The 15880-nt window shown below is 43.3% G+C and overlaps 1 protein-coding gene across 3 annotated transcripts in view; it reads left to right on the top strand.

Annotated features, from left to right (window-relative positions):
- Positions 1-12628: 12628 nt before the first annotated feature.
- Positions 12629-15880, top strand: part of Dennd5a (DENN domain containing 5A) — an 89279-nt gene continuing 86027 nt past the window's right edge. For all 3 annotated transcript variants that reach the window (XM_076846851.1, XM_076846854.1, XM_076846853.1), the window contains exon 1: positions 12629-12800. In XM_076846851.1, the coding sequence (XP_076702966.1) occupies positions 12689-12800 (112 nt within the window). In that variant the 5' untranslated portion in view covers positions 12629-12688. The remainder of the gene's footprint in view (positions 12801-15880) is intronic.

The raw sequence follows: 15880 nt of genomic DNA, 5'->3' as shown, positions 1-15880 counted from the left end.
AATGAGGCTGGCTTTTAACTTGCAATCCTGCCTTAGCCTCCCCAGTCATTGGGATTGCAGGTGTCTACCATCATAACCAGCTAAATGTCATTCTTTTTGGGGGGGTGGGGGGCTACTGGGGATTGAACTCAGGAGTACTTGCCCACTGAACCAAGCCCCATTTTGTATTTTATTTAGAGTCAGGGTCTCACTGAGTTGCTTAGTGTCTCGCTTTTGCTGAGACTGGCTTTGAACTGAGAATTCTCATGCCTTGACCTTCTGAACTGCTGGGATTACAGGCATGCACCACCATGCCCCGCTAAATGTCATTCTTAATGAAAAACTTTAAATGCATTCTCTCTAGAGTTGGGATCTAAATAAGGGTTCCTGCTATCATGAGATGCCTTGCTCAATGCTGAAAGGAAAGAGAAATGTGAGGTGTGAAAATTTGAAGAGAAAGAGAAAACTCCCATTATTTGCAGTTGATTTAGGACTACTTAAAATATACACATAGACTTGCACAGTAGAATAAACAAACTAAACCAAAATCATGTTTTAATAGGGCCACTGGACATGTTCAAATGCCTCTTCAGTTAATAGGACCCACCATCTTAGAATCTTTGGAATCTTATCCTCATACCACAAGGTGGCCTCTCCCCTCAGGAATCTTTTTTTCTTTGGTACTAGGGATTGAACTCAGGGGCACTCAACCACTGAACCACATCCCCAGACCTATTTTGTATTTTATTTAGAGATGGGTCACTGAGTTGCTCAGCACCTCACTTTTTTGCCAAGGCTGGCTTTGAACTCGGATCCTCCTATCTCAACCTCCCAAGCCACTGGGATTACAAGCATGCGCCGCTGTGCCTGCCCCAGGAATCTTTTTACAGCTGCTAATGGAATAAAAAGCTTACATTGTGATTGGATTTTATTTACTCTTCTGTCTCTCCCAACTAACCATGAGCTCCTGGAGGATAGGAGCTTGGCTAATGAGAGGGAGGGTTTATGATGTCCCCACCAATTGGTATTTGAGGAAAGGAAGGGTAAAGGAACCAGGGGATGGGAGGGTGAGTGGGGTTAGAGACTCAACTATGTGCCTAGTAGCTTCAGGGAGAAGTTGGGCCTGGAGCTTTTCTGTTTAGTGGTAAAAATCTGAATCTGAAACCTAATCAAGGTTGTGAGCAATGGAATTTCAAGTTTTCTAATTTACATTGACAACATAGAAGTGATGTTAGAATAAGTCATGGATATGAAATCTAGAAATCCAAGTTGGGAAAGTCATGACAGTGATCAATATTGTCAAATAAACTCCAGGTTTGTTCATTTTTTTTACTTTTAGTATTTATATGTGGTGCTGTGAATTGAACCCAGTCCCAAGAGCACTCTACCACTAAGCCACAACCCCAGCCCCAGGTTTGTTTAAAATAAAGATTTAATAAATACATAAAAGTTGTGTGTTGTGGTTTTTAAATTGACCAGGCATTTAGCTTAATTTTATCATTACTGGTGGGGTATAGTAGACGGATAGCCCATTATAATATCTGACATTTTGGAGGCGGTTTTGAGCAACTGTATACCAGGTATATTAGGCAGAAAAGGATTCAACATGGGGATTTTAGGTGTTTACAAAAATCATTAGAAAGATTGGAGTATAATAGGCTTTATGCTGAAGATTAAAACATGACTACCATTAAAACTCCAGACTACCAGTAACTGTGTTCAAGAACTTCCCACTGTAGCTGTGATTCAGGGCTCAGAAGGACAGGATCTAAACTATCATAGCAACCATTGATGCCCTGGAAGAGTGAAGGCTAACTGCCTTGGCCACTGCAATATTCTTGTCATATCCTCAACAAAATTGGAGATGGATATTGGTATCTCTGCAACCCTATCTGCCTAAGGAATGTTGCCTAAAGTAGCAGGGAATGACCTGTTTCTTGTTTTTCCATTCAAATATCTTGCAAGTGCTTCTAATTGTGGAATCTACTCTGTATGCAGAATTCTAACTTTTAAGTGTTTATAAGTTTCCAGCTTATGCAATGCAGTACAGAATAATTGGGTCCAGATATATAATGTATAGGGCCAATGCACAATGAAGGTGCCCAGAGTCCATATTTGAAAAACAAGAAAAATAATAGTACCATTAAAGTTACTAAGAGATGGTATGATATGGTGGTGTATGCCAATAATACTAGCAATTTAGCAAGGCCTGGAGATGTGATTCAGTGGTTAAAACACCCTGGGTTCAATCCCTGGTACCAAAAAAAAAAAAAAAAAAAAGATACTAAAAGATAAACATTTTTTTCTTTCATCCAATCTCCTTTTTAAAAAAAAAAATTTCAGAGGGTGGGTACTGGGGATTAAACTCAATGGCCCTCAATCAGCCACTGAGCCACATCCCCAGTCCAATTTTGTAGTTAAAGAATTGCTTAGCACCTCACTTTTGCTGAGGCTGGCTTTGAACTCACAATCCTCCTGCCTCCACCAGCCAAGCCACTGGGATTACAGATATGTGCCACTATGCCTGACCTCATTCAGTCTCCCTCTTGACTTGTCATGTATTTTTATTTTCTACTTAATGTTCTAAGAAAAATTAAGATTTTACATAATTACTTGAATTTTACTTTATTATATTTTACAAAGCTATCTTTTTAAAAACAAATATTTTTTAGTTATAGGTAGACACAATATATTTCATTTTTATGTGGTGCTGAGGATCGAACCCAGTACCCCACACATAGTAGGTGAGTGCTCTACCTCTGAGCCACAACCCCAGCCCCAAAGCCACATTAAAATATGAGTATTTAATTACATTGTGGAATTGCTGAAATTACACAATTCTGTTTTGTAGCTTTTACATATTCTTACTAGAATAGTGGAAATGCTGAAAAATGTAACTCCAACTGTTGATTAAACCCAGAGCCTCACACTTGGTAAACAAAAATACTCTACCCAGAGTTATAATCCCAGTCCTTTTTTTTTAGATGAACACAATATCTTTATTTATTTTATTTATTTATTTTTGGTGGTGCTGAGGATGGAACCCAGTGCCTCACATGTGCAAGGCAAGTGTGCTATTGCTGTGCTATAACCACAGTCCGCCCCCCACCCCCAGTCCTTTTTGAGACAAGATCTTGCTGAATTGCCCTGGCTAGTTTGGAACTTGTGATTCTCTTGCCTCAACCTCCTGAGTTTTGGGGATTACAGGTATGTGCCACCGTACCAGACTTTATTTCACTTCTCTATATGTACATGTTCTATCAACACCTTCTACCTTTAACTTAATGATGAATAAAGAAGTACTAGGGGCTGGGGTTGTGGCTCAGCAGTACAGCGCTCGCCTAGCACGTGTGAGGCTCTGGGTTCCATCCTCAACACCACATAAAAATAAATAAACAAAGATATTGTGTACAACTAAAAAATAAATATTTTAAAAAGTACTAAAAAGAGGGGCTGGGGTTGTGGCTCAGCAGTAGAGTGCTCACCTAGCATGTGTGAGGCCCTAGGTTCGATCCTTGGCACCACATAAAAATAAATAAAATTAATGTGTCCAACTACAACTAAAAAATATTTTTTAAAAAAAGTACTAAAAGGAAAAGGCTGCCCCATTTTTCTGTTTCCTGTATTTTTAGCAAATGCTTCATTAATAGAGGAAGTCATGCAAATAAAAATGTGATAGCTCGGCATGGTGGCACATGCCTGTAATTCTAGACTGAGATCAAAAGTTTGAGGCCAACCTCAGCCAGAGAGGGCTTAGGCAATTTGGTGAGACCCTGTCTCAAAATAAAAGGGGCGGGATTGTGGCTCAGTGGTAGAGTGCTCGCCTAGCATGGACAGGACCCAGGTTCGATCCTCAGCACCACATAAAAATGAAGGCATCGTGTTGTGTCCATCTACACCTAAAAAATAAATATTAAAAAAAAATAAAAGGTAAAAGGGGCTGGGGGGCTGGGCATGGTCACGTGCCTGTAATCCCAGTGGCCCAGGAGGCTGAGGCAGGAGGATCACAAATTCAAAAGGGCTGGATAAAGTGCCCTTGTGTTCAATCTCCCCAGTACAAAAAAAAAAAAAAAGTGATAGAACACTGTTGCCTTCTTGATGTTGTGCTAGTTTGAATGGATCAAACCCATGGCCCACATTCTAGGCAGTCTCTCTACCACTGAGCTATACCCCCAGCTCTCAAAAGGTAAAGCATTCCTTGAGAATGTCTTGAGTCCCAGCTGATGCAGTTGTAGACATAGACAGCTTGTCCTGGCTTTGTCTCTCTGAGGTCCCATTTATCACATGCACTGGAATTCTCTGCTCATGTGGGATTGCAAACATAAGGGAATGGAGGCAATAAGGAACAGTGGACACGCATAGCCATAGACCTTCAGTTGTGTACATGATCCTTTGTCCCCCCAGACGTCACTTAGAAAACAAATTCAAAAATAAGATTATTTAAAAATTCAGGATAGCAACAACAGAGCATTAAAGCAAGTGTGGCTCTTCTGAGCACAGGGCATGTGCACAAGTGGAATGTTGACCATATCCAGTAGAAACTGCTTGTAAACATAAGTGAGAGAGAAAGATATAGAGGCACTGAGGAAGCCATGTGATGAAAGAGCACATCAGATGCTGACTTTCTAGTCCTGCAAGTCCTGTGTCCTGCAGTTAATCAGCCCCAAACTGGGCAAAATAAAGATGTGCAACTGCATTGTTAGATCGTGGTGGCTTTCAGTGAACTAGAATTATGCTCCTTTCTTCAGATACTTTACTGCCATCTGTTGGAAAACTGTCATAATAACTATATTAACTAATAATGACTACATTGAGTGTTAGCAGCAATCTTTCCTGTTATGCTCAGAGTACCCAGGGCCAGAGGCACGAATGCTCATAACTAGAATCCTGAGCTTAGCAACTTAGCAGTGTGTGGCAGGCGGGATCCCCACCACACCCCTAACTTCCAGCCACAGAGTTAGTGAGTTGAATATCAGAACTAGTGATTCCTTACTTTATATTGTTTTGATCCTAGCACCCCATGAAGATTGTTGTGCTGGGGTCTTTATGGCCACTTCCAACATTTGACAAGGCCTGCTGTGTGGAATAACTTTTTGTATCTAGGAAAAGATTAAAAGGGCCTGCCGCAGTCTGGCTGGGCATAAATCACGAGCCACTGAAGCAGGAACAAACTTTATTTACGAACTCCCACGAACGCCACGCACGCGGCCTTCTCCTGGGACACACCACACACCAACCGGAAATCCCTCCTCCTGCACTTCCCCAACCAATGGGAACTCTCCGGGAATCCCCGCGAGAACTCCAAAGTAGCAGGCCCAGGTGGACTGCAGGGGTCTAATATACAATTGAATACACAGCTTAACATCTCAATGGCTTGCTGGCATCACCTCTCAACCACTCGTTCTGGCAAAAATGCCATGTGTCATCCCGACTCAGCTATGGCTCTCAGCAGGGCCAACAACAATAAAGTCTATTTTTGCTTTTGACTGGAATTACAGTAACTCTGCAGTCCACATATATTATGCTAATTAAAAGGTTTGAGCATTAGATAATGCATAATTTAGTAATAGATATAAGAAAACTGACTATAAATTTAGTTTGTTTTCAGAGACATCATCTTTCTTATAGGGTCCCTGGGGTGGGAAGGCAATAAGATGACTTTCAAAGATGCAGATAGTAGTAGAAACTGCTTCTTATATTCAGGCCCTTCTTCACGGAGGTGTTAGGTCAAAGATTTAAGAGACAGGGTCTTGCCCAATGTCACATCATCTGAATAAACTGCAAAGTTAGGATCCTAACTCAGGCTTCCTGGCTTCTGAGCCAGAAACTTTCTCATCTTCCAAGAGTAGGCAGCTGCTTCTCTCTTCCTCCTTCTTCCTCTTGAACTTTTATGAACCTTTATTCAGACTCATAGGAAGAAAAGATATTAACATTGCCAAAAGATAATCAAATGTATGATATGTCAAGATCATTGTATTGTCATGAGCAACTAATAAAAAAAATAAAAAATAATGATTGTACATTGTGAATATCTCATATTTAATCACTATAAATAGGGGTGGTGGAACATGCCTATAAACCTAGTGACTCAAGAGACTGAGAGGGAGGATTGCAAGTTTAAGGCCAGCCTTAGCAATTTAGTGAGACCCTGTCTCAAAAGATAAAAGGGGTTGGGGATATGCGTCCCTGGGTTCAAACCCCAATACCCAAACAAACAAAAAAATTCAAGTATATTAATTCTTTCATAAGAGCCACCATTTCTAGTAACCCAGTTAATTCTTGAAATGTTAAAAGTCTAGTTGGTTGTGTCTACAGGTGTAATCCCAGCAGTATACACCTGTAATTTAGCATCTTGGGAGGCCGAAGCAGGAGGATCACCAGTTCAAAGGCAGACTCAGCAACTTAGGGAGGCCCCAAACAACTCCGTGAGACTCTGTCTCTAAATAAAATACAAAAAAGACCTGGGGATGTGGCTTCATCAGATGTTGAGAGCCACAGCTGAAGGGGCCCCAGCAAACTTTCAGACTGCCAGCTGATGATTGGCTCACAGCGGCCCCAGCAACATCTAGCTCTTTGGCTCCTCTGCGGTGATGCTCATTGGGCTGTTTCCCTGCCCTTTCAGGCCACGGAGCTGCTCATTGGGGGACTTTTTTGGCTCCACCCATGCGACCCAGCCAATCGGCCTCAAGAGCAGGAGAATTGTGGGAGGTGGAGAGGCTGGTGGTTGGGGGAGTCGCTTGTGGGAAGCCGGTGGTGGCAATTGGGCTCTGAGGGTTTTTCCTGAGGAGCTGTTTTGTTTGGCATGTGTGGTTCTAAAAATAAAATTAGTTTCTTTTGACAAGTGGCTCCTGAATTGTGCCCAGCCAGACTGCGGCATGGCTTAGTGGTTAAGTGACTCTGAGTTCAATCCCCAGTACCAAAAATAAAGAAAGACTCTTGTGCTACTTAATCCTTTAAAATTCATTATTATAAATTTAATAATTTGTTAAATATCTTTCTTCATATAACAATTATTGTATGTATTTTCTGACATATCAAAGGCAGATTGATGCAATCTAGAAAACTGATACTATGGTTTTATATGTTTTACTTTTACAGTCAACACGAAAAAGTCCTAAAATATTCAATTATCAGTTGCATTTCTTTACCATTTATGAAGGTATCATTTTTATACAGTAAATTTACCATTTAGTGTACAGTTCTTTTGACTTTCGGCAAACAAACAATTGTGTAACCACCACCACAATGAAGATGTACAACAATTTCATCACTTCCCCAAATCCTTGAGAGCTCAGCTACAGCTGAATATATCTTCCTTTGGGGATCTGATCCAAGGGCCTTGCAATTCCCCTCATAGACCATCAGCCTTTCTCAGGAAGCTTTTGGCCCCAGGCTGATGGGAATAAGGAGGCCTCCGTGTTCACAGTCTAAGGGAGAAGGCTGCGGGTAGCACATATAAGGCCATCTGTCCAGACTCTGAAGGCTCTCAATCCAGGGGGACACAGAGAGGAGGAGAGAGGGGCTGTGGAATGCACCAGCTGAGTCATTCCTGGTCTTGGAAACCCAAAGGTACTACTTTGCTTCCTGTGTTTGACCACCCCACCTTGCCACAGCTTCCTCAGATAAAAGGACAAGCTCACACACTTATATCAATATTTATGCTTGCAAATACACAATCATACATCTGATATATATATAATCATGTACATACACAATCACCCCTATATACAATTGCTCACCCACATAGAAATAGATGTAAATATAGATATATACTTGCACTTGTCTCACAGTACTTTTGGGAAGGTTGCATCCCTTGGGGACATTATCAGCAATGAACTCCTCCTCTTGCTTAATTTTATACTTCCTCGTGCATGGGGAAGCCTGAGGCTAACTCTTCTCTGGGCCTTTTATGTTCCTATAGATTATGGTGGCTGATTTTTAACCAATTTAGGGAGCTGTGTCATTCAGAAAATGACATGAGGAGCCTGGTTACAAGCAAACTGTTGTGGACTAGTGAGACAGTAGTAGGGTATGGCGTAGTGAATGTAGTGACTTCTTTTGTAGAGATGGATTATAGATGGTTGTGGGTATTACCATTGGTTATGGAGGACCTGTTTTTCTGTAGGATCAGAGGGATGTATTTCAGTTTGCATAAACTGGACTCTTCATTGAGCATGGGACAGGAAGGTTTTGATTACTTGTGCATTCATTGGCTGATCTTTTCACCCAAGGTCTAGGTGCATGCTAGGGAAGCACATTACCACTGAGCTACATCCCCAGTTTTTTTCTTATTTTGAAACAGTGTCTCACTAAATTACTGAGGCTGGTCTCAAATTTGTGATTCTCCTGCTTCAGCCTGCCAAATTGCTGTGCCACTGAGCCTATCCAGCTGGCTGATTTTTCTTGAATGTTGTTCCATGAGTTGGGAGTAGGCAAGTTCTTCCTGGATGGAGTCAGGCTGACCTAGGTCTTACTGGAAGAAGCACCCAATCTATTATTGTGGTGGTGTAGAACTGTAATCCCAGTAGTATAAGTATGGACTACCTCAAGGAGGAATAAAATAAAGCATTGTTAATATTGCTTTGGGGAAGGGAACTGAGCAGCTGGAATTAGGGCCCTCTGCAATTAGATGTAGAGGGCTCCAGGAGTCTCCACTGGAGAACTCTTAGAAGAGGTGGGGCTCCAGCAGAGTCTGTAGGGGTAAAAGACAGGAATTAATCTGGTCTTAGCCTGGCATCTGTCTTTGTCTCTATCCTCCCTTAACCAAGGTTAGAATAAAAATACGGTAGGGCTGGGGTTGTGGCTTGGTGGTAGAGCGCTTACCTAGCTTACCTAGCATGTGTTGAGGCACTGGGTTCAATTCTCAGCACTGAATATAAATAAAGTCCACTGACAACTAAAAAAATATTATACACACACACACACACACACACACACACACACATACACACACACATATATATATAAGAGGTGAGTGGATATGCCAGCCTCAATGCCTATATGATGTGGTAGGCAGCAAAAGGATTTTCTTTTTTTTTTTAATATTTATTTTTTAATTGTAGTTGGACACAAAACCTTTTTTTAAAATATTTAACTGTAGTTGGACACAATACCTTTCCCCCCCCCCTTTGGGCTCCCTCAAGCCCTTTTATTTATTTATTTTTTAATATTTACTTTTTAGTTTTCGGTGGACACAACATCTTTGTTTGTATGTGGTGCTGAGGATCGAACCCGGGCCGCATGCATGCCAGGCGAGTACGCTACCACTTGAGCCACATCCCAAGCCCAGGATTTTCTTTTTGCCTAACACTGTGTCCTACTGCTCTTTTCCCTTTAGACTGAGGGTAGACCCAATATGAAAGATGAGGAAGTTCCTGCTTCCTGAGATTTCCCAGGTGAGAGAGAGTCTTTGGCTCAAGCATTCTTGGATCCTTATAACTCTTCTTCCTTCTAGGAAGGACTCCATTCTAAGACCTGAACTACTAGGTTGCTCAGGTAGGGTCAGGGAGAAAGAAGGTATTGTATGTTTGCTGACATAAATCGGTGAAAATGAAGTGGAAGGGGAGGTGCAGAGGAAGAGAACAAAAACTGGTTCACTTTGAGCTTTTTAAATTCTAAATTACTGGTGGTACTTTCCTCCTAGAGACAGTTCCACACACTATGGAAGAAGAAACATGATTTATTTTTTGATGAACTACAGGCCAACTCCACTACACCTTTTACTATCTCCTACCTTTCCTCCCAATCCTAACCCTCTCCAGCCTCCTCATTGCTCCATGAACACTCTGGGCCTGCTCTGCCTCATACCCTTTCCTGGAATTCCCCTCAGATGTTCACTTGCTCTCTCATGTCCTTTATGCTGAAATGGGTACTCTGGATTGCCACTTATTAACAAAAATATATTATGTTCTAGATATTTAAAATTCTCCTTTTCATTAATTTAAAATTAATTTATGAATCTTCAGTGTAATCTGCTGAGTGGTAAGAATGACTAATCTCATTTCAGAGAGATTAATGATATGTCTTAGTTTACATAGGTTTTAAAAGTGGGAGTGGGGATTGAAATATTAAATCATAAGAGCATCCAGTTCTGTATTTCCTCTGGCTCTCTAACAAGTAATCACTCTGCCAAACATATTTCCTGTTGGAAAGGAGATCACTTTACAGTTGAGTATTCTGGGCCTCTGAGCAGTTACATTTCCCAGAGCAAATTAATACAGTCATGCTTCTGTTTTTACTTGTGTTTTATGAGTTGAGTTAGTATAATAGGTCTTCTAGCACTTGGTTACTCAGGACACAGTGGATAAAAGGTTTCTGGACTTTTAAACTAGGGCATTTGTTTCTTTTTCAGGTCTTCTCCACATCACACTCAGAGTGATCATTCTAAGATGTGGGTCAGATCTTTTCAGTTGTTGGCTTAAATTCCTTTAATTTATCCCATCTGCACACCTGATAAGATAAAGTCTTTAGCCTGGCATTTGAAGTCTTTCTTGCCCTGGCCTCCCTCCCTTGTTTCATCCCTTTTTATTTTAATGAATTACTTGCTGTTGTGTAAACAAACCATTTTATCTGTCATTCCCTGATGTTACACATGCTGCATTAAACATTTTCTCCCTCCCTACTTTTTTTTAAATTTAAATTTTTTTTTTTTTTTTTTACCAGAGAAAGTTCATATTCCAGATCTCAGGTTAGAGATTCTTGTTCACAAAATCTGATCTCATGTTGGAGTATATACATCCTCTTGGAATCCTTCCCTGACCTTGCACCAACTCAGAGGGATGCCTCCTTTCTACTTTGCTCTCACTAGTTAGCTCTCTAATCCCCCTCCATTGTCTCTATGTCCCCAGCATGCAGGATAGGGTGTAGATCACCTTGACTGGAGTTTATTAAGTTACTTTCTCCTCTCCACTTTTCTCCCACCAGTTAGGGCAGGTTAGATTCAGGGAGGAGCTGGTGCTATGGTTTCCACGGATATTGCTTGTGACCTCCAGGCAATCCTCCCCAAGGGAACCACCAGTACTTGATAGAAGTACCAAGGAGAGAACCCAGGAGAATGCCCAGGCTCAGCCCTTAGGGAAGTCAATTGCCTTCTACTGCCCTTAGTGGCAGCCTGCTAGAGCAGACCTTTCTGGAACAATAATAATTGTAATATTTAGCTCTATATTCCAGGCACTATTCTCACTACTTTACCTATATATGCATTTGTCTTATGTAATCTTTCAACTCCCCACCCCCCACCTCTCCCAACTGGGAATTGAATTCAGGGGTGATTTACTACTGAACTACATTCCCGGCCCTTTTTTTATTTTTAATTTTGAGAGGAGGAGTCTCCCTAAATTTCCAGGAGTGACCTCGAATTTGCCAAGGCTGGCACTGAACTTGGGATCCTTCTGCCTCAGCCTCCGGAGTCATTGGGATTACAGGAGTGCGCCAATTTGGCTGTTGGCACCTGGAGATTAACCAACTTGCTTAAGGTCATACTATAAATGACAAAGTCAGAATTCAAATATGAGCATTATTTCTAGAGCCTATGCTAGTAACCACTATGCTGTAGTGCCTTCTTGGCCTCTGATTTCATTTCCAATAGACACATCTGCTGGCTGAGGTAAATAAAATCAGATGGTTCTAAACCAAGGACCAGGAGGTAAATTTCCCTCTTCCTTATCCATCAATTTTTCGCTGGCTCAAGGATGCATGGAATATTCTCACAGTTTGAAGAGGAAGGAGAACTTCCAAGTGGCAGGAACCTCTGAAGACTCCCAGAGAGAAAGCGGGGAAAGCTTGGTGTGTGGGAAAAGGCCTGGTTGTGGGTGGGGAGCAGCGAGTAGACTGCGAGATTGTAGTCCACGTTTTGGTCTCTTAAACTCAATGTAACCTTGGCCAAGTCATTGTTTCCTCCCCCAGCCTCAGTTTCTGTATTTGTAAATTAAGGATAAATATAAGACAGTGCTGATACCCTCCGAAAGAAGGGGCATCCTCAGTTTTGCTGGGGAAAAGGCCAAGGAGAGGGGGCAGGGAGATTGCGCTGTGTGGGTCCTAGGGCCACAGGGTTGGGTGGGCTTCGGAGCTCAGTCCTGCCATCCTATCCCGGTGACAGGGCCGGCCTAAATCTCCAGACCTCTAAGGGGTAGAAAGTGGGGGCATATGGGCCAGGGTCGTGGCACTGCGGGATGCGCCCATCTCCTCACACCTCCTCAGCCTTCCCAACCGGAGTCGCAGTCTCCCGGGATGCCGGCTGCTGGTGGCCAAGCAACCGCCGGCCGCGCTGCGGCGACTGCCCGGGAAGCTGCAGCCGGTGGGGGAACCAAGAACATCACGTCATCTTTTTCGCTAGGCGCCCGCCCCCTCCCCTACGGCGCCTGCGCAGGCGCGGCGGGAGGGGGGTGGCCGCCGCGGGGCTCTCCCGGCGCTTTCCGCCCTTCTCCAGGCTCGCTCGGGCCGCGGCGCTCTGGGCTGGCGGCGGCGGCGCTGAGCGAAGGCGTCCAGGATGCGGCGCGGGGCGGCCCGGTACCCCTCTGCCCCGTCACGGCAGCGGCGGCCGCGGGGACCGGGCCAGGGTCGGGGGCGGCGGCCCGAGCCGCGGTAGCGGCGGCGGCAGCGGCAGCGGCGGCGGGAGGGGCGGCCTGAGGGCGGGCGGGCGCCCGGGTGCGGGGGCTCCGCGCCGCTCCGCACAGCCCGGCCCGGCTCGGCCCCGCTCGGCCCCGGCGCCATGAGCGGCGGCGGCGGCGGAGGAGGGGGCTCGGCGCCCAGTCGCTTCGCCGACTACTTTGTCATCTGCGGGCTGGACACCGAGACCGGGCTGGAGCCGGACGAGCTGTCGGGTGAGTGTGCGCGGAGCTCTGTCCGCTTGCCCGCGCCGACTGCGGCCGGGGACCCCGGAGGAGCCTCTCCCATTCCGCTTTGTCCCGGGAGCCGGGCGAGGGTCGGTGGACAGGACGCAGGGCGGGCTTGGACGGAGGGGGCGTCGAGCTGGAGGAGGGGGACCGGATAAGGGGCCCTGCGCCGGGAGGAGTCCCAACCGCCACTCCGGCCCTTTGCGTCATGGGCGCTTCGCTAGGGGGAAGAGGGAAAGGGTCGTGTGGACTGGTGTAGGTTGAATGACTTAATGTAAAATAAAGGGAGCCTTGTCCTCCAATACCCTTCTGGGGATGGGGGGGAAAGAAGGCATTCCGCGTCTTAGTGAAAGTAAGTTCCACTCAGACTTAAAAAAAAAAAAAAAAAAAAAAAAAGCAAAACAAAAACTTGGTGGCTTTATCTGGCCTCTTCCCAAGATGCCTACAACACCAGTTCCTCAAAAACCGTTATAACCCGCCTGGGTTTTCCGACGGATTGCAATTCTGCCCAGTCTGGGACATAAAGTAATGAAGTGAACTTGGGCCCACCAAGTATATGGGAACTCCCATGGCACTTGAAAGGGCTTGTACTCCAGGGCCATAACTTTTTATGAAAAGTAATTTATGGCCTTTATGAGTCCAGGATCATTTGTGAATAAAAGGGTGTCATCCTGCTTAGGGTGGCTGTGTTGTTTCTCAAGTCGTCTTTCAAAGGGGGAAGTGGTGGAGGGGAGTGGCCGTGGGGCCCTGATCAGATTTGGAACTCACTGTGGGAAGTGTGTCAGAACTATAAAATCCCCGTGAATTCCACCCTATTGTCATCCAAGTCTCTGAATTGTAACAGTGTTGAAAAGTTTTTGTCTGAAGTGTTCAGTTAAAGGGTGGGGGGTTGTTATGTTACTACTTTAAAATTATATCATCCTGATTTGGTGAGGGAAATTCCTTTCAACTTTTCTTTCTTTTTCCCTCATTCTTTTTTTGGTACCAGGGATTGAACGCAGGCCCTTGCATATGATGTCACAGTTTGCCATGAGTTTCTCTTGGTTTTTGTTTTTGTTTTTGGTTCCTGGGACTGAACCAGTGACACTGAGCTTTTTTTTTTTTTTTTTTTTTTTTAGGCAGTGCTTGGGATTGAACCCAGGGCATTGTGCATTGGAGGCAAGCACTCTACCAACTAAACTATATTTTCCCCACCATCCCCACTTTTGTTTTTTATTTTGAGACAGGGACTCCTTAATTTGCTTAGAGCCTTGCTTAAATTGTTGAGGCTGGCTTTGAACTTGCTGGGATTTTAGGCACGGGCCATCATCACCTGCCACGTTTCTCTCGAAAGTGTTCATCTTGTTGACTAATTTTACTTTGCTTCAGAGATAACAGGACAGTTTCTTTTCTTTTCTTTCTTTCTTTTTCTTGCCACCAGTATCATTCCAGTGTTTTTTTTTTTTTTTTTTAAGAGAGAATTTTTAAATATTTATTTATTTTTTTTTAGTTTTTGGCGGACACAATATCTTTATTTGTATGTGGTGCTGAGGATCGAACCCAGCACCGCGCTCATGCCAGGCAAGCACGCTACCTCTTGAGCCACATCCCCAGCTCCATTCCAGTGCTTTTTATGAAAAAAAAAAAATTAAGTTCACATCACAAATGACAAAAGTGAATTTGTCTTTTAAAAATATGATAAATTTGTCATTTATCAAGGTGAATAACAAGCTGTTTCCCCAGATTAATAGCAGGTGGAGAAAAAAATCATGAAACTAGAAAAAAATCATGAAATTATTTATTTATTGCTACCAGGGATTGAACCCAGAGGTGCTCTACCATTGAGCTAGATCCCCAACCCTTTTATTTATTTTTTAATTTTGAAACAAGTCTTGTTAAGTTGCTGAAGCTGGCCTTGGACTTGTGATCTCTTGCCTCAGCCTCCAGAGTGGCTGGAATTAAAGGCATATGCACCGTACCCAACTGGTTAGCTTTGTTTATTCCAGTTTAATTTTTTAAAAAATGTTTTTGTTTTAGTTGTAGTTGGACACAATACCTTTATTTTATTTTCGTGTGGTGCTGAGGATTGAACCTAGGGCCCCGAACGTGCTAGGTGAGTGATCTACCGCTGAGTCGCAATCCCAGCCCTCAAGTTTACTTTTTTAGGTCTTCAAATTCTTATAACAGATCAATTGATTATTTGGTTCCTTTGTATTATATTTTATGACTTTGGGATGATATAATTGTTGGAATTCAGTTCAAGTTATTGGTGCTGGAAGCGACTCAGAGAGGAAATGAGGCCCAAGAAGCACAGTAAGGCCTACATCGTACTAGGTCATTTTTTAACTCTTAGTCTGGTGCTCTTCTCATGATACTAAATTGCATCTCATTGGCCTGGATGGAGGTCTTTCCCCCGCCCCCCCAAAAAAGTGATGCTCTACTACTGAGCTATGTCCTACATCCCTAGCTTTTTTTTTTTTTTTTTTAATTTTAAATTTTGATAAAGAGTCTCCCTAGGTTACCTACAGCTTGAATTCAGGATCCTCTTACCTCAGCTAACTGGAGTTGCAGGCATTACCACTGCATCTGCCTCTGACGGGATGTCTTTAGAAAACAGTAGCACGGGGGCTAGGGTTATGGCTCAGCAGCAGAATGCTCACCTAGCACAGGTTCGATTCTCAGCACCACATAAAAATAAATTAATTAATGCTATTGTATCTAACTACAACTAAAAAAATAAATATTAAAAAAACAGTACTAAAAATAAGTTATTCTCAATAAAAGAAATTTAAAGATGAAATAAACCAATGTTATTATGTTGTGCTTTGAGCATCTGATAAATTGTATAGACACTGGTTTTAGAAAATGAAGATAGTGGTTTGTAAATGGTAAAACAGGGAATGAAGCTAGGAAGTTACTGTTAGTGAGGCCATGAGTTTTGGGGTCTGATATTTCTGCTGTGCTACTATTTCTGTGACTGGGGGCAATAGTCGATAAACCTGCCAGGGAAAAGTGAATGTAAATATTATTCTCTCTCTCTTCTCCCTTTCTTTGGTGTGTGTATATGTGTGTGTCAGGGGTACTAAGAT

Source organism: Callospermophilus lateralis, chromosome 2 (genome assembly GCF_048772815.1).
Source record: "Callospermophilus lateralis isolate mCalLat2 chromosome 2, mCalLat2.hap1, whole genome shotgun sequence".
Taxonomy (NCBI): domain Eukaryota; kingdom Metazoa; phylum Chordata; class Mammalia; order Rodentia; family Sciuridae; genus Callospermophilus; species Callospermophilus lateralis.
This window is presented reverse-complemented; position numbering and strand designations above follow the sequence as displayed.